Here is a 27,843-nt window from a genome sequence, read left to right as displayed (position 1 = left end):
AGTTATGTTATGTGGTTATTACTTGAACATTTCAGCGAAAACATTGTTGGATACCTTCTTATCTATATAACTATGTAAAGAGTTATATATATTGTTTATTTAATCTCTGCTTCAAATAGCATTCTATGCCTCTTTCTGGATATTTAGTTAGAATCTGTAGAGTCAAAAGAACATGTTGATTTTGATGATAGCTAATATTTTTATTTGCAGATAATAGCCTGTTTGAATAAAAATATTCATATCTCTGCACCCTTGGTTAGGTTAAAATTTATGATGATAAACATGCATTATAAAATGACTCTCCTTCAATGTGATTATTCACAGCTATCGGATATCAATGAATGTATTTTACTTCCTTGTTAAGATTTGTTGACGCAAAAGCTTCAATACTGAAATCTTGCTTAAAGTTGTGACATTTAACAGAAATATTGCATGGAATACTCAAACTTTCTGGTTTAAAATGGCTTCAAAGCTCACTGGGTCCTTGAAAGACTCAATGTCAATGGCATCTGATTTGATCCATGACTTTGTCTGCTCTCCATGTCAAGAAGACAAGCTAAATACTGAAGCCAAGTATTTCTGTAGGGATTGCTCTAAGTACTACTGTGACCAATGCCTGACATTTCACTCCAAAATCATGAAACAGCATGCTGTGTTGGGCTATGAGGATGTGGACAAGTGGGGAGGGCGGGGCGACACCCTCATTTCATGTGACCTTCACTCTAGTAAGGTCATTGAACTTCTGTGTGAGGACCACGCTGAGATGTGCTGCCAATTCTGTGTGACCTTGAATCACAGGTTTGTGATTTACTTAATATGATTCAAGAAGTCAGACAAAGTAATATTGGTAACAAGTTATTAAATCTTTGATAATTATAGGATTTATGTGGCCAAGATTAAGAGAAAAGCAAGTTGTTACTTCTCCAAACATAACTGATTGTTAAAAACCTTTGTAATGAGTCTAATCTTGTTTTATTTTCATTGTTTATGATTGTTGTAGAAGTCATAAATCAAATTAAATCTTAAACAGGTCCACACTAACAACCAAATCTAATCAAAATGAGCTCTAACTAGGTCCACAGATATATAGATTGTGATCAAAATGAACAGCAATAAGCAGGTGAAATAAGAATATAAATATAGTTTTCCATATTTGAGCATTAAGAATGATAACCTTGAATCATTATAACTTAATTAACAGTTGTAAGTGTGATATAAAGGAAATACCACAAAGATAATTCATCTTATACAACTGTTTCAGTCTGTCAGAAGTGTTAGACATAAATAGACGTCATATGATACACAATTGAACTCAAAGAGTTCAGGAAATAAATGTTAGTAAGCGAGCCTTTGGCAAACTAACTAACACAATTCATGGATGAGTTGAATAAAATTATGTATGATATGATGATGAGTGTCAGATTCTTTATATCACATGCTTTTCCAGTAGAAAATAGCAAGATCGACCTACCTATTTCACCTGTTCTAGTGATCATGAGCCGAATACAACAAAGCAATGCCATTTCCCTCGCTACATGCATTCCAGAAATGTTGTACCCGGAATGATTTAAACCACAGAATAATCTGATCGTTAAATTATGTTAATGCATAATAATTCGATATCCAGTAAGAATAATAACAAAAACAATATAGTTAAACAAAATCTGATTCTCATATCTTGTAAAATAACATCATAATGTGTTATATGTTCATGACATCATTTCCTGTTTATACAAATCAAGTACAGTACCGTATGTCATTCAAAATGTTTTTCACAAAACAGTGATTTTTTTGGAAATATTTTTACCGCCTGTGCCCTGCAAATTGGGAAAAAAATCCAGATTGGGAAAAATACAAAATCAGATCAAAATAGGAAATATAATGGCAAATATACATGTTTTCACCTTTTTATGCATACTTTATTCTGTGAAAGAGTTAATCTTGTCAAGATTTTGTTTATTTATTAAGAAATTCATTGCTTTTTTATTCACTATTGAACATAACAGGCATTTATCAAATTGGGAAAAACTCTATTTTTGGGGGGAAAAATGGACATTTTTTTGCAAGGGGAAACAGCCTTAAGGCAGTAAATTGCACCAAAAAAAATCACTGCAAAATCAAGACCAAAAAATCACCTTTAACTCTGAAGATTTAGATGGAAAATTATTATACTGTTCTCAAATAAACCCCTATCATTAATACAAAATGAGAAATTAAGGTATGACTTGCTAAAATATTGCAAATTTATGCAATTATTTTTTTCCATTAATTTGTTTTCAAACATGCGGAGTAAAACATTTTCTGACCAATAGAAAAAGTGTTATATTATACATGTGTAATACATAAAAATATGTGATGGCTAAATTAACTGCAACCAAGGTATAGCTTGTGATCAATAATTTTATTACATGTTTTTTGCTGAAAAACAGTTCAGTTCACAAAAAAATAAAAACAAGAGATGTCACAGGATAATATGTGACAAATGCTCCAGAAAGACCCAGAAGGACAGACTTTTGAGACTACATATGGACAGATAGCCTTGATTATGTAACACATATTCTTGATGACCTACCCTACCTTCTTATTGATCTGTAACAAGAGCAATGTATGTACAAGGAAATGACAAGTCACTGCAAGTTCGAGTTCTTCAGTTATTGATAACAACAGATTTTAACCCTTTACTTCATAGATACGCAATTTTACTTATCTATCCATAGCTTTATAGATACGGATCTTTATGTTTTATCGATAGCTTCATAGATACGTAATCCTACGTATTCGTAATGTAGGGGCATTTATTTTCATACCTGATGCTTGTTTATTCGCTATAAATTCATATTCATGAAGTATAAACATGGATAAATACAATGCACTAAAAAAACACTATGTTACTATTCGGAATTTCGGAAAATCGCGAAATAAGGTCACTGGTATCAAAGATGCGTAAAACGTTGACTGCGCAGGTTTGTGGGCATTCCTGTCTCGTTTTCCTCGTGGAAATTTACACAATACTGCAAGTTATAACTATAACTATACCTGGACTAGCTAAAGAACTTCAGCGAACACGTTATATATTACCTTTTTGGACGTGTTAGCTGAAGAGAACGCCGTATCCAAACCCTACCAGAATTCGTGACATTTTTATGTCACGCTGTTATTTCACTTGTATGCATTGTACAGACAAAATAACTATATCCTCAGGTAAATGAAGTAAAATGCAGTTCACAAACACATTTTAAAAACCAAAAAACGCTTTATAGATAGTTAATTTATCATTTTAATAAATCCGATTATAAGCATTCCTTAACTAGGTCATAGTTGTTTTCAAATTTAATCACGTGATAACAAGATTTTCAGAAAATACCCATGTGACCTACATTTGACCTCACACATGTAGTGTTTATTTTGCTGTTATTTTTTCTATTTCGAATAATAAGTAAATAACTAAAAACAAAATTGGAATAAATAAGTTGTTTTTACTTATCAAAAGGTATTTTCAACCTTACTGCAATTGGTTTCAACTAAATGAACAATGTGAATCCGATGCTATAAATAGAATCCAGCGACGTCATCATGGTCATGTGATTGCAGAGTCATCATCTTACTTAGTTGATTCTGGTTGACTTTTATATGGGGGTTCCGCCATAACTTTAATGTGTTGTAAACATCAAAAAAATAAATATCAACATTAAAGTTATGGAAGCCAGAACTATACCTGGACAGGCAATAAACGATATAAATTTAGTAAACAACAACATGAAGGCCTCATTTAGTAGTTGAATAATAACTTTATTTGTACATTGTAGTGTTAATAACCGAAAGTTATATGTACTGTGACTGTTGATCAACTTTTCTTTTTTTTTCTTCTGTTTCATATATATAAATATACCGTGCTTCTTTGTTGTGAATTATTTTTTAATTCTGTCCATCTTGGTTTCAATTCAGGTTGCATTAAATGAATTATAAAAATATGTTGTTTATATAATATTTTGTGTTAAATAAAAGTGTAATAAAAATTAATTTTCATCAAATTTGACATATTTTTCTGTTTATTTATGAACATCATGCGGAAATAATTTAGATAACAAAATAAAATTTATATGAATGGATTGGAAATTTAATTCTCTATAAACTTTACATTGATGACTTATTGATTAAACCAAAAGAAATACTAAGAAAATAGGTTTGTAATACAAGAGGGTTAAAATTCCAATAATATCAATAATCTCCTATGAAGTAGGGGTACTGATATGAACTGATAAGCCATACACTGGCAGCCTGAGATGGCTTAGGTTTACATGAAGTAAAGGGTTAAGCTCGAGGTCACTCACCATAAACTTGACCTTTCACCTACCAACCTCAAAATCAATATCACTGATCTGCTAGTCATTACCAACCTGTGTACCAAGTTTGAGGTACATGTGCTGAAAATTGATTTTCAGCTTGAGGTCATCACGACCTTGACTTTTGTCTAACTTTGTAACGAAAGCCAATCAATGGTAAGGGTAGTTTCTCAGGAACATAAGAAATGCGTAAAATTAAGAAAGGGCAATAACTCTTTCAAAAAAGGTCAAATTGCAAAAGCCTGACAATATGCGCTGCGTCACTATATAGTCATAAACATAAGAGGAGTTGCGATTTAGAAACCAATATTAAATGTAAAATAAAAAAAGGGCTATAACTCTTTCAAAATGGTCGAATCGCAAAAGCCCGACAATATGCGCTGCGTCACTATATAGTCATCAATCTGTGAAAGTTTGGTAGAAATCGCATGTAAAACGTAAGAGGAGTTGCGAAGAAACCAATTCTAAATGTAAAATAAGCAAAGTGCAATTACTCTTTCAAAAATAGTCAAATCGCAAAAGCCAGACAATATGCGCTGCAACACTTTATGTTCATCAATCTGTGAAAGTTTGGTAGAAATCGCATGAAAAACGTAAGAGGAGTTGCGAAGAAACCAATTTTAAATGTAAAATAAAGGTAAAATAAGCAAAGGGCAAGAACTCTTTCAAAAATAGTTGAATCGGGAAAGCCCGACAATATGCGCTGCTTCACTTTATGATCATCAATCTGTGAAAGTTTGGTAGAAATATCATGAGAAATGTAAGAGAAGATGCAAAGAAATGAATGTGGGACGGACGGACTGACGCACACGCACGCACGCAAACGTGCCTACCATTACTATATCCCCTCGCCTTTTCAAGGCGGGGGATAACAAAGAGACAACAAAAGCATATTCCTAGACAAAAAACACTTGCACACACATAGTTCAATCAATGGCCTGTTGATAAATATTTGGATTAACTTGTTTATCTTTTCACAGAAATCAAAGACAGTTCACACATACAACTACATTTTTGATTCTATGAACTGTCCTCCTGTCACAAATTTTCTTTATTTAATTCTCTCTACAACAGGATGTGCAGAAGCATCAATTTGATCTCAGACCTGGCCAAGGATATACACAAGATGGCAGACTTCAAGCAGCTTCCCTCTAAGGTTGCTAATGTAACAACAAGTCTAAACCAAATAAGAGAGGTCAGAAAGAAGAACCAAGGCTCCTTGAAGACCTCTGGCAAGTCTATGCTGACAAAGATCAAGGACCTGAGGACGTCACTGAACAAGCTGCTAGATGAGATGGAGAAGAAGACAGTGGAACAGATGGACAGTGTCCTGGCTAACATGGATGACACACTACAGAAGGACATTGACTCCTGCACAAGCATCCATGACCAGCTGAAGGCCTTGATGGATACCATTCAAGCCCAGAGCAAGGACGATGAGCCAAGCTCCTACATTGGCTTCAGGAAGTGTGAAAAGAAGATGGCAGAGGCCAACAGCCTGCTCCAGGAGTTATCGACCAAACCTGAACTGACTGCAACATTCAAGCCTGAAACCACAATTACCAAACTGCTGTCTGATTTTAACACACTGGGCAATGTTCTAGAAAACTCTGAAATACAGATTGAACATCATCTGTCTGACATTAAGTCTTCTAAACAGACTCATATCTTCAGGGTTTTAAAGACTGAGAACAAATCAACATTTAATGTGAAAGCCAAGCCAGATACAGATGTCTGTTATATTATTGGTATAACAGAACTTCCAACAGGAGAGATCATTCTTGCAGATAACCGCCATAACAGAGTGAAGGTATTGAACAGGGAGTATAAGGTAATAGCCCAGTGTGATGTCCCTATAGAGCCCAAGGACATATGTCATATCACAGGAAATCAGGTGGCTGTAGCAGTTAACTGGCCTCCAGCTGTCAGGCATGAGGTCCACTTTCTCACCGTGTCAGCTGGCACCATTATGATGACCAGGAAGTTCTCAGTTGACCACGACTGCATGTCCATCAGGCACCATGGGGACCAGCTTTATGTCGGCTCCATCACAGCCCTGTACATCTACACCAAAGCCGGCAAGCAAGTCAAGACGATACTTGAAAACAGATCAGGAAGGCAGACAGTGATTCACTTTGATTTGAACCAAGATGGCAATAAGATCTACATAAGTAACTATTACAATCCCGAACTAATTACAATTGATATGAATGGCAACATTCTAGCTACACTGCATGATCCAGACATGTATTTTGCATATGGTGTACATGTGAGTGAGGATGGCCATGTGTTTGTGTGTTCAGGGCACAACAACACAGTGGTGCAGGTTGACCAGCAAGGCAAGAAGAAGCTGGCCACACTGGTCAGGGAGGGGGATGGCATCTTCCATCCAAAGGCAGCCTGTTACAGTACTCACACTGGCAGGCTAATTGTTGTGGGAGAACAAAATGATATTCTGGTGATGGAACTACAGTAGAGAGACAGAGGAAAATGTCTACAACAGGAATCAGTTGTGAACAGAGTTGACGATGTGCTGAATGGAAACACTATTACACAGAGATCAAATACAACCTAGTAATATTGTTATCATGTGTGTATTATGTGTGTTACATTTTATTTTAAGTGCATTTATGTGTTAGCTATAAACAAAATTGTAATTTAATGGATGTTATCGGGGAGGGTTTTATTTAGTGATGATATAAAGGATATTTGTTTATTTCAGTGTAAGATCGTATTTTATTTAACGAGTGTCATAGAAAAACATATTTTCAAGAGTGGCGAAGCCACGAGTGAAAATGTAGTTTTTTCTATGATCACGAGTGAAATTAAATACGATCTTACACTGAAATAAACAAATTTTCTGTTTCTTTTATGCTTATTTTCGGAGTTTTATTTGTTCTTTATTTATTTCTGAATTACCCCCCTTTTTTGAAAAGGGTGGGCTTTACGCCGCTACCCGTGGGGCGCCCCTCGTGCATAATTATAGCTGTCAACTTTTCTACTGTCTGTTTGCTGAGAAATAGTTCTCTGCTATTCATTCTTATAGCTTAATTTTCGCTCGTTTTTTATTGCAAAGCTTTATGAACAGTAAACAATGAAGTATTATTAGTGCACATATGTTCCAAAAAATAATGAAAACACTTTTTATTTTAAGATGGGCATGAATACATAACCAAATTACTACCCCGCTATTTAAAGAATGAAAATTTGGAAGGTCAAATGTGTTAGCAAAACAAATGTGGATACTCATTGGATTTTAACCATTTTTCTTTGTTTAAGACTGCATGTACGCGTGTTTTTATAGTAAGTTAATATTCAGTCATCTTACTGTCAGAGACCAGTCTGTTTCGCTTTAAAATGTTTGTTTTCCAGATAAAGAGAAAATGCCACGCTAGTTTGTTGGCACATTTTGAGGTGTGGGTGGGGTAAAAAATATCGGATCTAAATTGTTGTGTGAATTCTCCAGGAAGCTCATTTTACGTACTACAACGGTTAACAGTTCAAAATACATTTGAACGATGATATAAAATTTTATTTATGTTCGAACAGTTGTTTTTGTCTGTAATTTGTTTGGTATGAAAGCAAATGTTCGAACATTCAACTTCAAAGATCAGTAAAATGTTTGATAAACGGGATAACCGGTAATAAGCGGTAAGTTGTTAATTTCCAATTATATATTTATTTAAATTTATAAAATATTTCTTTATTTTTTTAAACATTTTTTTGACATAATTTACGGAAGTCCAGTGTTCTGTTTTGATCAAGGCAAGTACATGTAACAACAAAGGAATTTCAAAGTAGTTCTGAAAGTTGATATTTTCACTCCTTATTTTGCAGTGAAAATATCAAATTGATATTTTCACTGTTGTTATTTCACTGTTAAAACCCCATATTTCATCGTAAAGCATGAAAGAAAACAGGATATACAAAATGATCAAGATAAAGTGAATTTTCATATTATAATAATTTTTTATCAATAACTAATCATGTGTATTTTTTCCTTTGTTAATCAAATTAATCACTATGTTATATAATACTGGGTAATTTAATGTGCACTACGTACTCCAATAAACCGTAATGTGAATAAACAAGCTGGTTAAGTTTTATGTGAAAATAGTACAACATGTCTCTCCTACTTGTACTATTGCCTTCAACAAGTATTAAAATCATCATCGGAACCTGCACTATTTTATACCAATTACTCTACAGAATAAACAGTGGAAAAATAGGCTAGCAGAACTTCATAATACATTAATATTCATATTCAACCTTAGCTTCTCACCTTTTCTAAATTGCCGGAGGCGTTCAATCAAACATACAACATTTACATCTTTAATAATTCATGAGCACATGGCTTCTGCAGTAAATATACTCAGGGTATTGACCTTTGAGACCTCAAATGCAATTCCTTTGAGGTCCTCCATAATACAAAGTTTTAGCAAGATATGTCAACCCTAGCTAAAGTTATTCAGTTTCAACCCTTTTTCTATTTTTAGTAACAGTGACCTTGACCTTGGCCACAAAATCAATTCCATAAACAGGTTCCATAAACTCTTCCTATGTACCAATTTCAGTGAAGATATGTCAATCCTAATTAAAGTTATTCAGTTTCAACTGTTTTTCTATTTTTATTAACAGTGACCTTGATCGTAGGGGCATAAAACGCAATCCCATAAAAGGTATGGATCCTTAACTTCTTCCTATAAATTAAGATTGGTCGAGATATGTCCACCCTAACTATAGTAAATCAGTTTCATAGGTGGTTTTGACACTGGCCGCCTACTCTAACAACAACAAATGTAATTTTTTCGCAATGAGAAAACCTGGTTAACAAGAGCCGTCATAAGACAGCCCGCTCCACTACGCCGCTTTGACTTAGAAGTGAATATAATAACGGTGTTATATTACCAAGTTTGGTCTCTTTATGTCAAACCTAACTAAAATTATTCGATACATAAGGTGACTTTGATGCTGCCCTCCCATCAGCCCACCCGAACAATGACGCAAGCTTAACTTGATTTCCCATTATGAAAATGTGGTTAAGAATATACAATATGCCTTTCAAAAGAAATTAAAAAGAAATTCAAGGGCCATAATTTGTATTTGGGGTTAAAATGGAGTTATGTTTCTTGTTGTAAGATGGTCATAAATAATTTTGAATTTTATTAAGTGCATTGAATGAACTGTATAGAAGTTTTTTTATTAAAATCCCAACCTGCCCTTAACTTTTACTTGCCTAAAACTTTAACCTAAGTCAATCAGGGGCAATAACTTGTATTAAGGATATGGAGTTATGTAACCTCATTGGGTAACGGTCCTGGACAATTCGTGAAGTATTAAGTCAATTGAATGAAGGGTATAGAGGTTATTAATAAATATCCCACCCTGCCCTAAAACTTTAACCTAAGTTCCATAGTCAATCAGGGGCCATAATTTGTATAAAAGATAATATGGAGTTATCTAACCTCATTATGTGATGGCTCTGAACAACTGTGTGAAGTATTAAGTCAATTGAATGAAGGGTATTGGACTTATAAGTGAAAATCCCAACTTGCCCTACAACTTTACCCGGACACCGACGCTGGGGTGAGTAGTATAGCCCACCTATTTTTCGAATAGTCAAGCTTTTTAAAAATCTTCAAACAAATGAATAGAGAGTGATGAAGCCCTGGATAAACCACATACAAGTTCACTTGAAAGTTGTTTCAATCCAATCTATTGTGAAGCAAACTCATGAGCGATTATGCTTGAATGATACTTTTCAACATCATGTCAATTACAGGACTTACATGTAGGACACAACCAGCAGTGTGTTTGTGTGAGTTTGCCTTAATTCTACGCTCAAAATGTTAAAGGGGAAAAAGCTTACCTCATATTGTTCCTCATTAGCGAGTGTTGGATGTTTCTTTCTCTGTAGATTCTGTATCAACTCAACATCCTCCTTGCTCAGCACAATGTTCTGACCGGTCAACTTGTTGTAAACTGTACGCCTGATCAAATGAAAGCATTTATAAGCTACCAGTCAGTGAGAAACACACTTGCCCTAGTATTAATGCTGATGAACTTGTATTTTTTGGCATTCATACAAAACAGCATATACGCAGCTAGTTGTCAAACCCCTGCACTGTTTAAATGCTCTCAAGGCCTGATCAAATAATATATTTAGTATAAAACCGGTTTTGATAAAAAATATCATGCCAAGCACAAGTGTTAGATTTCCAGCTTTCTTATCCAGGAGTCTGATTGAATATTTTCCATTTTGGCCTACAAATGATTTAAAAACAGGCTCTAATGGCATTCGCTTAAAAGTTCCCTTTTCAAGGCTGACTGATAAAACATCAGTTTCAAGGATTTGCCTTTACTTTGTGTTATTCAGTAAGGTTATTTATCATTTATTCTCTTTTTTACCTTGATAGTGTAGACAGCCATAATAATAATAATGATTGGAATTTCTCTGTTAGAAACCATATCAAGGCACATGATTACGAACAGTCTCAAGTCCGAGTTTGAATCAGACTCAGAAACGCATTTTAATTAAATAAACAAGAGCTGTCACAGTATGTGACGAATGCCCCCGAGTGTGACATTGACCTACGAACAAGGTCAGTACATGAAAAGTTGATCTTGCCTTTACGTGTCAAATACATATGGCAAGTTATTTTAAATTGCCTCTGAACATAAAAAAATACCACCCATACTTGACAACCTACACTGTTAAGTCCTTATATTCAGAATTCCCTTGTGAATAAACACTGTATCTTTCACCTTAGAGGTAGGGACATGGGTCTTGCACAAGACACGTCGTCTTCGTATGTGGAACACATGTAGCATGTGATTTTAAAATCTGTCCATACAAGGGAAAGTTACAGCCCGGACACGACAACCTATACTCTATGTCCTTATATGCAGCACTCCATTGTGAATAAACACTAAGTGTGATCTTGACCTTTGAGGTAGGGACACGGGTCTTGCAAGTGACACGTCGTCTTGGTATAAGGAACACATGTGGCAAGTTATTTTAAAATCTGTCCATACAAGGGAAAGTTACAGCCCGGACACGACAACCTATACTCTATGTCCTTATATGCAGCACTCCATTGTGAATAAACACTATGTGTGACCTTGACCTTTGAGGCAGGGACACGGGTCTTGCACGCGACACATCGTCTTGGTATGTGGAACACATGTGGCAAGTTATTTTAAAATCTGTCCATACAAGAGAAAGTTACAGCCCGGACACGACAACCTATACTCTATGTCCTTATATGCAGCACTCCATTGTGAATAAACACAAAGTGTGACCTTGACCTTTGAGGTAGGGACACGGGTCTTGCACGCGACACGTCGTCTTGGTATGTGGAACACATGTGGCAAGTTATTTTAAAATCTGTCCATACAAGGGAAAGTTACAGCCCGGACACGACAACCTATACCCTATGTCCTTATATGCAGCACTTCATTGTAAATAAACACTAAGTGTGACCTTGACCTTTGAGGTAGGGACACCGGTCTTGCACGCGACACGTGGTCTTGGTATGTGGAACACATGTGGCAAGTTATTTTAAAATCTGTCCATACAAGAGAAAGTTACAGCCCGGACACGACAACCTATACTCTATGTCCTTATATGCAGCACTCCATTGTGAATAAACACTAAGTGTGACCTTGACCTTTGAGGTAGGGACACGGGTTTTGCACGTGACACGTTGTCTTGGTATGTGGAACACATGTGGCAAGTTATTTTAAAATCTGTCCATACAAGGGAAAGTTACAGCCCGGACAAGACAACCTATACTCTATGTCCTTATATGCAGCACTCCATTGTGAATAAACACTAAGTGTGACCTTGACCTTTGAGGTAAGGACACCGGTCTTGCACGCGACACGTCGTCTTGGTATGTGGAACACATGTGGCAAGTTATTTTAAAATCTGTCCATACAAGGGAAAGTTACAGCCCGGACACGACAACCTATACTCTATGTCCTTATATGCAGCACTCCATTGTGAATAAACACTAAGTGTGACCTTGACCTTTGAGGTAGGGACACAGGTTTTGCACGGTACACGTCGTCTTGGTATGTGGAACACATATGGCAAGTTATTTTAAAATCTGTCCATACAAGGGAAAGTTACAGCCCGGACACGACAACCTATACTCTATGTCCTTATATGCAGCACTCCATTGTGAATAAACACTAAGTGTGACCTTGACCTTTGAGGTAGGGACACGGGTCTTGCACGCGACACGTCGTCTTGGTATGTGGTACACATGTGGCAAGTTATTTTAAAATCTGTCCATACAAGAGAAAGTTACAGCCCGGACACGACAACCTATACTCTATGTCCTTATATGCAGCACTCCATTGTGAATAAACACTAAGTGTGACCTTGACCTTTGAGGTAGGGACACGGGTCTTGCACGCGACACGTCGTCTTGGTATGTGGAACACATGTGGCAAGTTATTTTAAAATCTGTCCATACAAGGGAAAGTTACAGCCCGGACACGACAAACTATACTCTATGTCCTTATACGCAGCACTCCATTGTGAATAAACACTAAGTGTGACCTTGACCTTTGAGGAAGGGGCACGGGTCTTGCACATGACACGTTGTCTTGGTATGTGGTACACATATGGCAAGTTATTTTAAAATCTGTCCATACAAGAGAAAGTTACAGCCCGGACACGACAACCTATATTCTATGTCCTTATATGCAGCACTCCATTGTGAATAAACACTAAGTGTGACCTTGACCTTTGAGGTAGGGACACGAGTCTTGCACGCCACACGTCGTCTTGGTATGTGGAACACATGTGGCGAGTTATTTTAAAATCTGCCCCTACAAGGGAAAGTTACAGAGCCGGACGGACGGTGCGATTTTAATATGCCCACCTTCGGGGGCATAAAAATCATCTTTTCTCCATATGTTTGACATAATTGGACAAGTTTAAAAGGTTAAAACTCAGCAAATTTAAAAATAAATTCTCAATTAGAAAAAAAGTTACAACGAAAATGAAGATTTGTAGATTTGCCTGCCGAGTCTGACTTCGGACTTGAAACTGTACATGCATGTCATCATGGCCCCTGATGTTGTACATAACAGGCCAAGAGAGTCCAAATATTGGCTTATACTGCATTTTTGCCTTTTAACCATACATGTAGATAATTTTACTTCCAGAGTTCACAATACTCGTCTGACACACGAACCAAGAAAAAAACGAGTGGGTCTGATAAAAAATTGCCAAATTCTTAAAAATAATAAAAAGAGAAAGTATAGAAAAGGAGTTATCGGTTGAGTAAAAGCTACAAGTCTTTTGCCACATCCTTGTAACTTAAAATTGATATATTTAGTATCTGTTTATATTGAAATGTACTAAAAAGTAACATAAAATTTGATTAATACAAGGGAGACAATCCAAATCTGCCTACCAGTAGTTAGGATCATCAACTTTATTCAGGAAGTCATCCAAGTTATCTCCCTGCTGTGGTTTAATCAGGCGTCGTCCCTCAACATCGTAGCCAATGTGTTTGAAATTCTTGTACCATTCCATCGGGATGTTACCCACGGTGTTACGGATATCCTGTGATGGAAATGAAATATAGAACGTTTAACTGTGGAAATAGAAACTTGAGTGTGCAAAGCCTTTTAAAGACTTTATCAAAGTCACTATTCTTCTTAGAAATCAGTCCATCAACATGTTAACATTTTTAATTCTATAAAAAAGGCATGTATTACACTCTACGAAATTAATTAGAGGTCACTTTTTGAACATCTCTTTTAACTTTTACAAATACCTCTAGTCTCGAGAGCCTTGCATTCTTATTAATAAACGTCTATATCAATACCCATAATTACATTTCTATAAGCAACCTTCCTAGAATGTGCTTGGCATATGTCAATTGTTCTATTTCAATAGGTGAACAACTGTAAATGAGACCCTTTATTTTGTTGAGTGTATAATTAAGTCTACATAATAGTTGTAGGGCATTGTACAAGAGTTTGCAGTGATGACATACATATTACCATCCGTTTTCTAAAGAAATAAATGTATGCAATACACCAAGATTGTGTTAAAGCTGCACTCTCACTGATTGTTTTACAATTTTTCTAATATTTTGTCTCGTAATGAGCCAATTTTTCCATAATTTTTTTTAATGTCTTAAAACCAGTGATATAAGAAGGCTGAATAAAGATTAGATTGCAGTTTTTCATATTTACGATTGAAAATTGATGTTTTATGGCTTTAATCATAACTCACTCTTGAAGAAATTGAAATTTTTCGAATGAATGTAACTGGTTGATTGAAAGTTACATTATATGACTAACTTGAATGCCAAAATAAGCTGATTCTGAGACAATTTTTTATAAGAAATGACAAAACTGTCAATCCGTGTGAGTGCTGCTTTAAAGATGCACGCTTACTCCCAGATAAGATGTACCACAATTAATCATATTGTTTTAATATTCAAAAAAAGATGAATAAATGTCGAAATCAAGGGTTCTTATGAAGGATACCTAGTTTAATTTGAAGAAAAATGAGCATAAAACACGGTATTTCTACTTAACGAGACTATAGTAGATCACAGTACATCTTTTTTGGCATTCACCAACCATTTAATATTTTGACTCTTTCTGCTGTTAAATACACGGTTACAATCTTGTTATCAGTAGTTAATATTTTGCATAAATGCCTTATTTAGTAAGAAGTTACAAGTTTATATGTCAAAATTGGTGTTTGTTATACATACATGTATGCTTTGATTTTGAATATAAGTGTCACTTTAAGGAATCTGACCCACAAATTTGTTTAATTTATGATGCCTGGTGACCTCATATTGTTTTGGTTTCATTTGAAAGGGTTTTGCGTACACACAAAAAGGAAATCTTAAAAACTTTATGAAAAAGTTTTTTTTAACAAAGATTGCAAAATCGGTCATTTTAAGTGTGATTTCATTTAAAAAAGGGGGCGAGTCAAATATAGAAACTGTAATTACTTAATGTAAAATGTACTTAAATTCATTTATGATACAGCAAACAAGATCACATGAACCAGAATTCAGCCGCTTTCAGACATTAGCGTATTACCTTTTTAATCAAACAGTATATATATATACAACATCTGAGGTCCTTTTAAAGATGAGTTTTTTACCTCTTCATCTGACGAATCTTCAGCATACTCATCAAAATTAACTTTCGAGGCAGATGGTTTACTTTCATCATTGTCTAACAACTTGATTGGCTTTATATCAGCTAAGTCATCATCATTGTCAAACAACATGGTTGGCTTTGTATCAACTAAGTCATCATCATCATTGTCTTCTTCGTCACTTGAGTCTTCATCATCACTTTCATCCCCATCTTCATTGCAGCTCTCATCCTGTAAAGTACCGAAATGATATATGTGTCCTTATTTATCTAGTTCTCACAATACCTATTTGGGGATTTTAAGCATTAATGAGTGCTCAAAGCTCTGAAATCTTACCGAGACTAAGTCGTTTTAACTAGCCCGAAATTTATCTCACCTTTATTTTGTGCTTAATCTTTATAAAACATCAATCACAGACAAAACATATATGCAAATAATAATTTCGAGTTTAATACTGTACATGATTGATGAATAAAAATACAATTCAGGTACTATCTAGTATTTAAAAAAAAATGATTGTACTATCTATAGTCAGTTACTTGAGTGGAACCGATTATCGATAGTAAAACTGGAACCGATTCCCAACACTAGTGTCAACTCAAATCACCACAACCCATCTCACAACAAGGCAAAGACAATATCTCAACCTTTTCATTCACTGAAATCAGAATTATGGATGAAAACGCCCAAAATCTTACACTAAGTGCTTGCTGTTTGGCATCAATTTTTTTCTAACAAACCCTGCTAATGCTACATAAAATCCCGATTTTCAGCAAGGCTAGAAAGTATTTTATATGGCTTGCAGGCTTGTTATAATTTTGACCGCTGCCTTCTTCTTTCTATTATCAAGATAGAACAGACAAGAATTTTAAATAGATAATAATAAACACTTTTTTATAAGTAGGCAACATATTAAGACAAAAGCATCACATTCTATTATACATATAAAACACATATCTTATTTCAAATGTGGCTGTCATAATAAGCAAAGCAATAATAATTAATCCTTATAATAAAACAGAACACGCAGGGACACACACATAAATAATAAGACATTGTATCAATTAAGATGATTTATTTGTAAAAGCGAAATGTGAAAAACTGTTTCCTGACTTACTGACATATCCTCCTCCTCCTCCTCCAACTCTGAATACTGGCTGGAGTCTGAGTCATCTGACCCCTCGCCAACCTTAGCATCTTGATCATCCACATCACTGTTTTCAGAAGCATCCTCTTCATCTGCCGGAGCATCCACAAATAAATCCACCTGTTTTATAAAACCAATAGTTAATATCACTGGCAGTTCATCTGGCAACAAATGATATGAAATACAACCTGAAATTTTAAAAAAAGAGAGTTTGTAAGATGAACTCATTTTATAACAATTTATTTTAAGCTTTTTATATTACTTTTGGCAATCGCATGGGCGATAGCAGTTCTCTTCAGGATAATATGTTTAATCTTTTTGCCCCTAAATATTCCGGTAGGAAGCTGTCCAAACCAATTTGCCCAAAGCCATTGTTAACATGATGTTTGTCGAAAAAGTTAAAAACAAGACCTGTTTTCTAACTAATTGTATTTACAACGAAAAAAATAAGAAGATAAGGCTAGCACGTTCATGGCTTAAATTAAGGTACAAAGCCTGGTATCATTTTTATTTTATTTTTTTGGCCTGCACCAAATTTGACTCAACCATTTGAACAAGCTGACTGAATTTTAAACACATTATTTTTTTTCCCCAGACTTTTGGACAAGTGGTATCAGAGAAATTTTTGTTAATTTTACTGCCAATTATGGGCTTTGTGTCCTTGCGAAAATAAGTTCATATTTTCCAAATGCTTTTTTTTTTTATTAATTGCTTTTCCCTTACTTACTGAATTTCTTTTTATCTTAAATTTAAACTTGTCCATTTCACATTTTAATTGAAGATATTCCCAATATAGACATTCGTGTTTCATGGACAAATCCTTGTTCTTGACATTGTACAAGTCTCTTGTTCGTTCCCACTTGGACTATGGAAATTTAATATACTTCCCATACACGAAGAAATGTAAGCAAGTTCTGGAGAATGCGCAACGTAGAGCCACAAGACTAGTACCTAAATTTCGTGGACTTTCCTATCAAAAACGATTGAATGAACTGAATCTCCCAACATTGGACTACCGTAGAAAAAGATTTGATATGATACAAGTTTTCAAAATTATTCACGAAGTTGATGACATCAATGCAAGTGTATTTTTCAACGTTGCGGACAATAGTGGAACAAGAGGTCACTGTTTGAAGCTTGCAAAGCCTAAAGCTCACAAGTCTATTCGATTAAATTCTTTTGGACATCGTACTATATCCACTTGGAACGGCCTTCCACATAATGTTGTTACATGCAGCACCGTGAACAGTTTTAAATCACAACTGGATAAGTTATGGGCACACAAACGTTTTGATCTAAGTGATGTGTATTAATTCATCAATAAATTCATCAGTAAACAATCAGACCGGAGTGAATTCAATATTTTCATTGATAAACTAAATCAGATCGGAGTGGAGATTTGCATAGAAGAAATCTAAAGGGATCAACTAGCCTTAAGGGCTAAACATTTCACAAGGTAGACACAAGGTAGGTAGCGAGGACTGGTAATAAAAAATTCAAAGAATATCTTTCATCTTGTCAGAAAACCGAAAAATAGCTGATATTTGTTAACAGTTTTTTTTTGTCAGGATTACTTTGCAGGACTCCTGTTCTAATTTTGTGTTTGTCATACAAAGTGTAATTCAAAATACAGGTTTTACAGAAAATTAGTGTTAAAGTCTTCAGTTAGCAACAGAAGTTTCTCTGTGTCCAAGCAAAGAAGAATTCATACATATTTCAAGTATCTCAATGTTCCCTAACATTTAGTTCTAAAAAATGACTGAATCATATTTTTAGTAAAAAACTTATTCAATTACCAATACACACTAGTGCCAAACATGATTTTGTGAGTGATTTGTTCAATTCAAAAATCCATTTCTCAGTATTCATGTAATGTTCATTAGTATTGTATTAAAAAGGACAGTTCATTTATTTATAAGATGTTGTTTTGTATTTTATAAAGAAAGTCTATTTACACATTCAATACATAAAAAAACATATGTGAAAGCAGATAATTAAACCATCTATCATACAAGTGAGATAATAACTATATTCTTATTTTCCCTATTTTGGGATTTTTAACACATTTACTTGGTATTTGGACAGCATTGTTTGGCCAGTCGAGCAATTGGTCCCCTAAGGATGATCTCTTGGACTGAGAATCATAATAAAAATGTTTTTGTACTCTTATGATACACATAATAAACAAATAATCAACTTTTTGTCGTTTTATTTTACATATTCAATATTTTACAATTTCATACAATCTTTATCATTCACAAGTTATGAAAATTAGCAGATTTCGGGTTGAGACATATGTGTGGAAACGAGCTCAGATCTACAAGAATTTTTCGATAAAACAACTGTATATGTCGCATGCATGTTCAGAAGGAAGTTATCTTCAAGGTGCAATCATTCAACAAGCACAAACTAGTAGCGTTTTCGCAATGCAGTCCAAATACCAAGTATCAGTGATTTTTAAGGCTTATTTTCCAAAAAATACTTATCATAAGGAATACAGAAGAATCTCAAGTCTGTGATGAAAAGCGGTTGAAGTCACGGTAAAATTTTACCAAAAAAACTTTGAAGTAGTTAATTAAGGTCGAATTCTTGCACGAAAAACCAGAAAAGCAAATAATAAAATGAACATGTAAAATGTGTGCTGTCTCGAAAACACATTACAATTGCATATGAACACGAGAGACAATAAAACATAAATATAAAATTTCAACACTTACACCGCTGGTCAATATTTCTTCATTTTTGTTCACATCGGCTCTCTTTCGTTTAGACGACATCGCTAAAATATAACAAAAATATGCGAAATCCAAAAACGTGTGTCTGACAAGATGGAGATTGAAGAGTTGAAAACTAGTCATAACGTTCTGTAACAGCAAACGAGCTGTAGCGTAAACTCCACGCAGTGTTACTTCCCCTTTCATTGAAAAGCCCATATATTTTACATATGGTCTACGCATCTTTATTTCAGTTACTGCTTACACACATTGGGTTTGGTCATTATAAAGCATGATAGAAGTCTCCATTTTCATTGCTTGTGTGTTCTTTTTTTGGAGAATACGTATGCACGTATATACGATGTAAATATGTATGTATTTCTTTTGAACCTGCGGTCAAGGATAACCCGTGAAAGTTCAATCACTTTTTTCCAATGGGGTCCTTTGTTTTTGCTGAAGGGACAGCACGCTGAAGAGACAGTAGTGGGATACATGTATGTCCGGTGCGATACCCTAGCTCTTTTTCGAAGAGACCCCATATAATTGGTTCTTTTACGTGCTCGGTGTAAAGCACCGATACACGGGGTACAACTTTCCTGGGTTAAACCAGTACTGAGTACACCACTTTTCCATGCACTACCCTTTAAATGCCGAGCGCCAGGCACGGAGACGGTCTGACAGTCTGATTATATGCACTATATATCGAACGGGGAAGATTTATTTGCATCTTATCAATGGATTTGTTTTCTTTTAACACTCGATATGTATATATTAAAGACTGGAGCTAAATCGAGTAGCGTTCTAAGTCGACTGCTAGCGACCATGTTTTCTCATGGTATGAGACGTTTTTATTCAGATAATAATGATAAATACTTTAATTGCCCCGATAACGCTTGTTTTTGTTTTATTATATATATTCATTAATGCTGCATATAGTAATGCTATTATATCAGTTAATGCTTTGGTGTCTGTAATATTTGTTATTTTCAATACATTATTTTAAATAAATACTGACCCTTTGATTATAAGACGCAGAATACATACCACATTGTAAAATAATTAGGTAACGAAGGTAGCATGCACAAAGAATGTTTAGAAAACACAGACATCACATACTGGGTATTGGTCTCCAGTCAGTACTTTATGCATGAACATGTATTTTCGAAATGAATTAGAGACCTCTACATTGGTACTTATGCAAAAAATATTACAGCGATATTGATGCTATGTACTTGTAAACTTTCTCTTGTACATAACATAACCGTCCCAGGATAGACCAAACGGGGTTGAAGGGAAAGGGGGGGCCTACGGCGCAAGCTCCAACGAGAACGTTTTGTTTGTCTAGTGTGCGCTTACCTCTTTTTTTTGGGGGGGGGCGGTAATTATTAATTATTGAAACATACCAAAATATTTTAGGCAATTACTTATGAAAATTACGCGTAAATGAATTTACACATATTTGAAAAAAAAAACTGAATCTGTTACTCTGATCTAAAAGAATTTCAAAAGTGTGTCATTTCAGATAAGTTTCTTCATAATTCGTTGATTGATTGATTGATTGAATGCATGTCATCACTCAAACACATTTTCCCGACATACAATGCACATGTTGCATTTGAAACTTTAGACACATGGCCAGTAGCCATTACAGATTGATGTTAACGACCAAAAAATGGTGACTGTCGGGATATTATATTAAACCGGTTTACTAGTACTTAACCAATCGAACCTTGGCTAACCTTGGCTTAAATCTAGCGTACGCATAACATCATCACTCTTTTGTACGAAAATGTTATCTAAAGAAACAGTCTATCTTCCAAGATTTTCGAAGATGGCTGAGTACATACGACTGAATCTCTAACTAGTCCAAACATCCATCAATAAGAGCCTTTTTTAAAAAAAACAAAAAAACAACGAACTTGCGATGATGCCGGAACAATAGCCGCACCAGTGAAGAGACATTTTATGTTTTTTATTGAAACAATTATATATAAATAGATAACAAATAAAAAAGAAAACAAAGCAACTGAAATCAGCATATAGTTGAAACTATGAATTGCATGTATATACAAACAAATCCATTATAATTAAGACATAACCATATAGAATGAAAAATAAAAATAAGCATTTTACAAAAAGCAAGTGTTTCAATCCTGTTGCATCCGTATGTAGCGCATACCTATGTCACATCAGTTTTATTATAAAACAAAATCTGTATATAAATGAAAAACACGTGTTTTAAGATAAGTTATATATAGCATACTTGGTCGAACCAAACAAGTATTGTCCACGAGGACGACCTTTCACCAGAAGCCCAATACACACAATATAATTATTCAATACACACAATATAATAATAATGTATGACTTCATTTTACCGTATTTATATGTGCAGTTCAGTTTGTATTTATAAACAATATTTCTATTTGCAAATTTACTCGATGGACAAGTAATTGTACGTATACGGCGCGATACGCCAGTGTACGGGAAATAGTTTCGTCCGAAGTCAATGCCCGACCTGCAGGCAAAGCGTGGTTGCAGATATTCCATAATTGTGGTTAACTGTGGTTAAATAAACACTACTTTTTGAATCGTCTGTCTGCCTGAAAAGGACGAAAACAAGTTTAGGCATTCAAGTGATGTAATTCGATTTATATATAATTAATGGTCTTGTATAACGCTGGGAATCCTTACTGAAACGTTTAACTTCACTCAAGATCATAATATTATCGTCTTCTGATAGGTCGTCAAATCAAACAGCAGTTTATTTTTAGTAAGCGGATGGAATGGTCGAGTATTAATGCATGTTGTTTTTTTATCGGATTGTATCCAGAGTTGTATAAAATATAATTTGGTAATAGTAATTGACATTAGATATCGGCGTAGTATAAAACTACTACTTATACAACTACCACTGCTACTACTACTGCTACTGCTGCAGCTGCTACTGCTACCGTACTGCTACTGGCGCTGCTGTTGCTGACGACGACGACGACGACGACGACGACGACGACGACGACGACGACGACGATGATGATGATGATGATGATGATGATAAGGAGGAGGAGGAGGATAAGGAGGAGGAGGAGGATAAGGAGGATGATGTTTTGCCGCTGCTGCTGCTGCTGCTGCTATTGCTACTGCTACTACTACTACTACTACTACTACTACTACCAGTACTACTACTACTACTACTAATATAATAATAATAATAATAATAATAATAATAATAATAATAATAATAATAATAATAATAATAATAATAATTATATTAACACTTTACTTCATTGTTGACTATTATCATGGTCTTCTGAACTTTGAAATTATACAAATGTAAATCCATTGATATAAACTCAAAGTTAAGACGTATACCGCATTGTCGAATAGTTCCGATCTATGGTCTTGAATTAAAAATTACCTCCGTGAGTTCGCCTATACAGTATTTTTGAAGGAGCTTATAAGCATCCTGGCTGTGTCCTTTAGTGTCAAATGGCACAGTGGCGTCAGTCCCAGCATTCTCCATAATTATTTCTTCACCGCCGGGATGCTGAATGTGAAAATTCATACTGTTAGCCAAGACAGATCGGTAATAATCGTATGGATCCGATATTTGACCGTGTCTTTTCCGAGCATGCGTTGAAATCATGGAACATTTTCGGAAAACCTGATCTCTTAAACGGGTAACTATTTTATTCATGTACTTGAAGCATACACTGCAAACCCGAACGTATCGGGTAGGTGGTATTGGCTGCACACGTTGTTCCTTTTTATTTTGTAGTTTTAATGACAGTTTGAAACGGGACAAAAACGTTGCATCTTTGAACTGAACAACAAGATTATTAAAATGATTTACTTTGTCCCATTAAGGCCATTTTATCTAGAGAGCCATATTGTTTTGCTTCAAAATGTAGCCAACTATGTTTTATTAGCGCATGCGCACCGTACTTACTTGACTTGTTCTTATTGGAACTTAACATTCGGAACTCCTCGGTCATTTTTATCGAAAACAACCTCAGATGTATGCCGGTACATCAGTAGAAGTAGTTCGTAATTTTTTTGAAATATATCATTAAATGTAGTGTTTGAGCTTGTATTTATTGATCTAAGTTTAAATTGATTGCCAGTGAAGTGTATTATAGAAAACATAATGAAGATTCCCAAGAGTTAAGTCATTAAGTTTAACTGCTAAATTAAATTACTACGCGACCTACTTGCAGCGAACTTAAACAGCACCGATGTCTGACTAATAATAATGTTAACCGTCCATATACATCCGAGGTCGTTTTCGATATAAAATGGCCGAGGAGCTCCGAATGTGGAACTTAAGTAACTCTTGCGACTCGTGTAGCTCATACATTTCAAATTTGATTACTTACACATTGTTTTTAATGTTACATTATAATGTTATTGATCATTTAAGAATATACAATATTCTATACGTATGTAAGCACTGTATCATTGCGTGTTGAAAATTATGCATACACTTACATGTACGAATATAATGAGAAAATAAAATAGCAAATTGCCATACCTCTATAAGGAATTCTGTGACGTCGTATACTTTATCTGATAACGCCAACCAACATGACCTTGAATCACAGTGACGTGCGACGTCATCCAGCGTAAACTGACGTATTCCTGACGTCATAGGTTGATCAGAAGAAGACGTCAGTGACACATCCTTTTATAGGCAATATACATATTTTACAAAACCTGTTTTAAACGTACGTCAAAACATTCAAAATGGCAGTTATGTAAACCGGGACATATTGGTTATGAAATAAAAAGCAGGTTTGTGCCAAGTTTCGGACACTGTCTGTTTTTGGGAACACAACAATTAGACATACACACATACCTTTAAGTATTAAGGCATTGTTAGAATTGTTGAATACTCATAACACTGCAATAAAGAAGTTTATCTATTACTGAGATCAGCTTTAAAACTGTTATCTTTTAACTACTAGAGTTTAAAAACAGCGGTTGTACAAGCATACACAGTCTTTATCCATACATCAGAGGATTGTTTTTAATATTTAGATGCCTAAATGTCAGTACAGTAAAAATTCTTTAGCGAATGAATTCGTAATATCTGCAAAAGGCATATGCTCATAATGAGGTTTTCATAATTAAGTTTAGATCTCTGTATCTGCTAAAAAGATTATAAAGGTTATAAAAATAATACCCTTGATCCTGGAAAGTTTAAGGAACTGATCATTTTCAGTAGTTGTTTGGAAATTCCTGTATTGTCCACAGTTTCTTTTGTATGTTTGTCTGTCCGATCAATCATAGACTTTATGTTATGTAAATCCATCTGATATGTTTGTTTTCCCTTAAGAATATTGTAAACTTGCAAACAAAATATCACACAATTTGCTCCTATGTTTGTGCCTTAAAGAAACGCCATTCGTTTTAATGAACTGCACCGAACTTTGAAGGATTGTTGTTATATTATGTAATAACAGGTGAGATGGCTTTGAAGAGAATCGCAGTTAAGTGTATATATATATAGCGATCAATCAGGTCAAAGAAAGGTGAAAGCTGACCAGTTATCGCCTTTCTTAGAGTCCATCTCTCAAACTGGAAGCAAAACAATGTTTTGTCCCCATTTAAAGCCAATCAAAAGCGTTCATTTTGAAACACGTGACATCTCAAGATCCATTAACAGCCAATCAAATGCTTTGTTTTCGACACACCTCTCAAAGGCTTCTACGTGCTATCTCGAAGGGCAATCTAGATGTATGATAAGAACTAAGAAGTCAACACATCGTGATGATCTGGTTTTTGGAATAAAAAATAGCAAGGACAAAAGAGAGATAATGTTTATATATTTGACTACAAAGTTTACTTCAGTACAATAAATTAATAAGGGTTATCAGAGCCTCCTTGTAAACACAAATAGCAGACCTTATTACGTCTCAATGTCTAGAACATAAATGATATAATCTTAAATGTTTTTAACTTTAACTAGGTTAATTCATTTAAACAATAATGCCAAAGAAAAATATATGAATCGATATAGAGAAATTTGTTTGTTTCAGTGTTATATATTTCCCCGAGTAAGCATCAAAAGCTATATTTCACGAGTGGCGTAGCTTTGAGTGAAATATTTACTTTTGGTGATTACGAGGTAAAATATATTACGATCTTACACTGAAGCGAACAGTTTTTCTTATAAATATATGCCTTAAAAGGATTTAAAATGACATTTAATTGTATGCGAATGTAGCGTGATTTAGAAAGTGACTAGTTGAAGGCGTGTCCAAGCCCCATGCGTGCTGACGTTTGATTTGAAATCGAGAGCGGGCTAAAATTTCAAACCAAAAATATCAAAATGTTATTTCACTGTTTGAAACAGAAAATTATCTTTTTTATTTCATTGATAAATTTCTACAAATCACCGGAAAACATAAAAAGTAAAAATAACTTAAAAAATAATTAATGCCTTTATTTGAGTTGATCTTATCACACTTACGAAAGGCAATATAACCATCATGGAAGGCATTATCACCATCACGGAAAGCAATATTACCACCACGTAAGGCAATATAACAATCACGGAAGCAATATCACCATCACTGAAGCATTATCACCATCACGGAAAGCAATATTACCACCATGGAAGGCAGTACCACCATCACGAAAGAAAAATCACCATCAAGGAAGCAGTACCACCATCACGGAAGGCAATATTACCACCTCGGAAGGCAATATCACCATAACGGAAGCAGTATCACCGTCACGGAAAGCAATATTACCACCATGAAAGGCAGTATCACCATCACGGAAGGCAGTACCACCATCACAGAAGGCAGTCCCACCATCATGGAAGGCAGTATCACCATCACGGAAGGCAGTACCACTATCACGGAAGGCAGTACCACCATCATTGAAGGCAGTATTACCATCACGGAAGGCAGAACCATAATCACGGAAGGCAGTATCACCATCACGGTAGGCAGTATAACCATCAAGGAAGGCAGTACCATCATCACGGAAGGTAATATCACCATCACGGAAGGCAATACCACCATCACGGACGGCATTATCACCATCACGGAAGTCATTATCACACTCACGGAAGGCAGTATCACCATCACGGAAGGCATTATCAACATCACGGAAGGCATTATCAACATCACATAAGGCATTATCACCATCACGGAAGGCAGTACCACCATCACGGAAGGCATTATCACCATCACGGAAGGCAATACCACCATCACGGAAGGCATTATCACCATCACGGAAGGCATTATCACCATCACATAAAGCATTATCACCATCACGGAAGGCAGTATCACCATCACATAAGGCATTATCACCATCACTGAAGGCAGTATCACCATCACTGAAGGCAGTATCACCATCACAAAAGTCATTATCACACTCACGGAAGGCAGTATCACCATCACGGAAGTCATTATCACACTCACGGAAGGCAGTATCACCATCACGGAAGGCATTATCAACATCACGGAAGGCATTATCAACATCACATAAGGCATTATCACCATCATGGAAGGCAGTACCACCATCACGGAAGGCATTATCACCATCACGGAAGGCAATACCACCATCACGGACGGCATTATCACCATCACGGAAGGCATTATCACCATCACATAAAGCATTATCACCATCACTGAAGGCAGTATCACCATCACATAAGGCATTATCACACTCACGGTAGGCAGTATCACTATCACATAAAGCATTATCACCATCACTGAAGGCAGTATCACCATCACATAAGGCATTATCACCATCACTGAAGGCAGTATCACTATCACATAAGGTATTATCACCATCACATAAGGCATTATCACACTCACGGTAGGCAGTATCACTATCACATAAGGCATTATCACCATCACATAAGGCATTATCACCATCACTGAAGGCAGTATCACCATCACTTAAGGCATTATCACCATCACGGAAGGCAGTATCACCATCACTTAAGGCATTATCACCATCACTGAAGGCAGTATCACCATCACATAAGACATTATCATCATCACATAAGGCATTATCACCATCACTGAAGGCAGTATCACCATCACATAAGGCATTATCACCATCACATAAGGCATTATCACCATCACTGAAGGCAGTATCACCATCACATAAGGCATTATCACCATCACGGAAGGCAGTATCACTATCACATAAGGTATTGTCACCATCACTGAAGGCAGTATCACCATCACTTAAGGCATTATCACCATCACTGAAGGCAGTATCACCATCACATAAGACATTATCATCATCACATAAGGCATTATCACCATCACGGAAGGCAGTATCACCATCACATAAGGCATTATCACCATCACGGAAGGCATTATCAACATCATGGAAGTCATTATCACAATCACGGAAGGCATTATCAACATCATGGAAGGCAGTATTACCATCACATAAGGCATTATCGCCATCACATAAGGCATTTTCACCATCACGGAAGGCATTATCACAATCACGGAAGGC

At 35.4% G+C, this 27,843-nt stretch overlaps 3 protein-coding genes across 3 annotated transcripts in view; 1 reads left to right on the top strand and 2 right to left on the bottom strand.

The window, feature by feature from the left end:
- The window catches only part of LOC128243659 (ribosome biogenesis protein bop1-B-like), a 30,440-nt gene extending 10,966 nt beyond the window's left edge, over positions 1 to 19,474 (bottom strand). Inside the window, exons 1-5 of the mRNA XM_052961544.1 lie at positions 19,357 to 19,474; positions 16,610 to 16,759; positions 15,496 to 15,723; positions 13,775 to 13,926; positions 10,213 to 10,333 (exon numbers count right to left, since the gene is read on the bottom strand). Of these exons, the coding sequence (XP_052817504.1) occupies positions 10,213 to 10,333; positions 13,775 to 13,926; positions 15,496 to 15,723; positions 16,610 to 16,759; positions 19,357 to 19,416 (711 nt within the window). The 5' untranslated portion in view covers positions 19,417 to 19,474. The remainder of the gene's footprint in view (positions 1 to 10,212; positions 10,334 to 13,774; positions 13,927 to 15,495; positions 15,724 to 16,609; positions 16,760 to 19,356) is intronic.
- On the top strand, positions 371 to 8,725 carry LOC128243660 (uncharacterized). The gene is made up of 2 exons (XM_052961545.1): positions 371 to 798; positions 5,418 to 8,725. The coding sequence occupies exons 1-2, from the start codon at positions 461 to 463 to the stop codon at positions 6,817 to 6,819; spliced, it is 1,740 nt and encodes a 579-aa protein (XP_052817505.1). The 5' UTR covers positions 371 to 460; the 3' UTR covers positions 6,820 to 8,725.
- A 1,905-nt stretch (positions 19,475 to 21,379) lies between the features above and the next one.
- On the bottom strand, positions 21,380 to 24,899 carry LOC128244879 (cytochrome b5-like). The gene is made up of 4 exons (XM_052962986.1): positions 24,536 to 24,899; positions 23,885 to 24,034; positions 22,772 to 22,900; positions 21,380 to 21,956 (listed from the first exon to the last, which is right to left on the bottom strand). The coding sequence occupies exons 1-4, from the start codon at positions 24,662 to 24,664 to the stop codon at positions 21,933 to 21,935; spliced, it is 432 nt and encodes a 143-aa protein (XP_052818946.1). The 5' UTR covers positions 24,665 to 24,899; the 3' UTR covers positions 21,380 to 21,932.
- Positions 24,900 to 27,843: the final 2,944 nt, after the last annotated feature.

The sequence above is a fragment of the Mya arenaria genome, chromosome 8 (assembly GCF_026914265.1).
Source record: "Mya arenaria isolate MELC-2E11 chromosome 8, ASM2691426v1".
Taxonomy (NCBI): Eukaryota; Metazoa; Mollusca; class Bivalvia; order Myida; family Myidae; genus Mya; species Mya arenaria.
This window is presented reverse-complemented; position numbering and strand designations above follow the sequence as displayed.

Bases quoted from the DNA above. Each gene is read 5' to 3' on its own strand.
- LOC128243660 (XM_052961545.1), top strand. From the start codon at position 461: ATGGCTTCAAAGCTCACTGGGTCCTTGAAAGACTCAATGTCAATGGCA. The intron at 799-5,417 runs GTTTGTGATTTA...TCTCTACAACAG, and splicing joins TGTGTGACCTTGAATCACAG to GATGTGCAGAAGCATCAATT.
- LOC128244879 (XM_052962986.1), bottom strand. From the start codon at position 24,664: ATGGATTTACATAACATAAAGTCTATGATTGATCGGACAGACAAACAT. The intron at 22,901-23,884 runs GTATGGCAATTT...TTTCACATTCAG, and splicing joins TCACAGAATTCCTTATAGAG to CATCCCGGCGGTGAAGAAAT. The intron at 21,957-22,771 runs GTAATTTTTAAT...CGTCCTTTTCAG, and splicing joins GTATAGGCGAACTCACGGAG to GCAGACAGACGATTCAAAAA.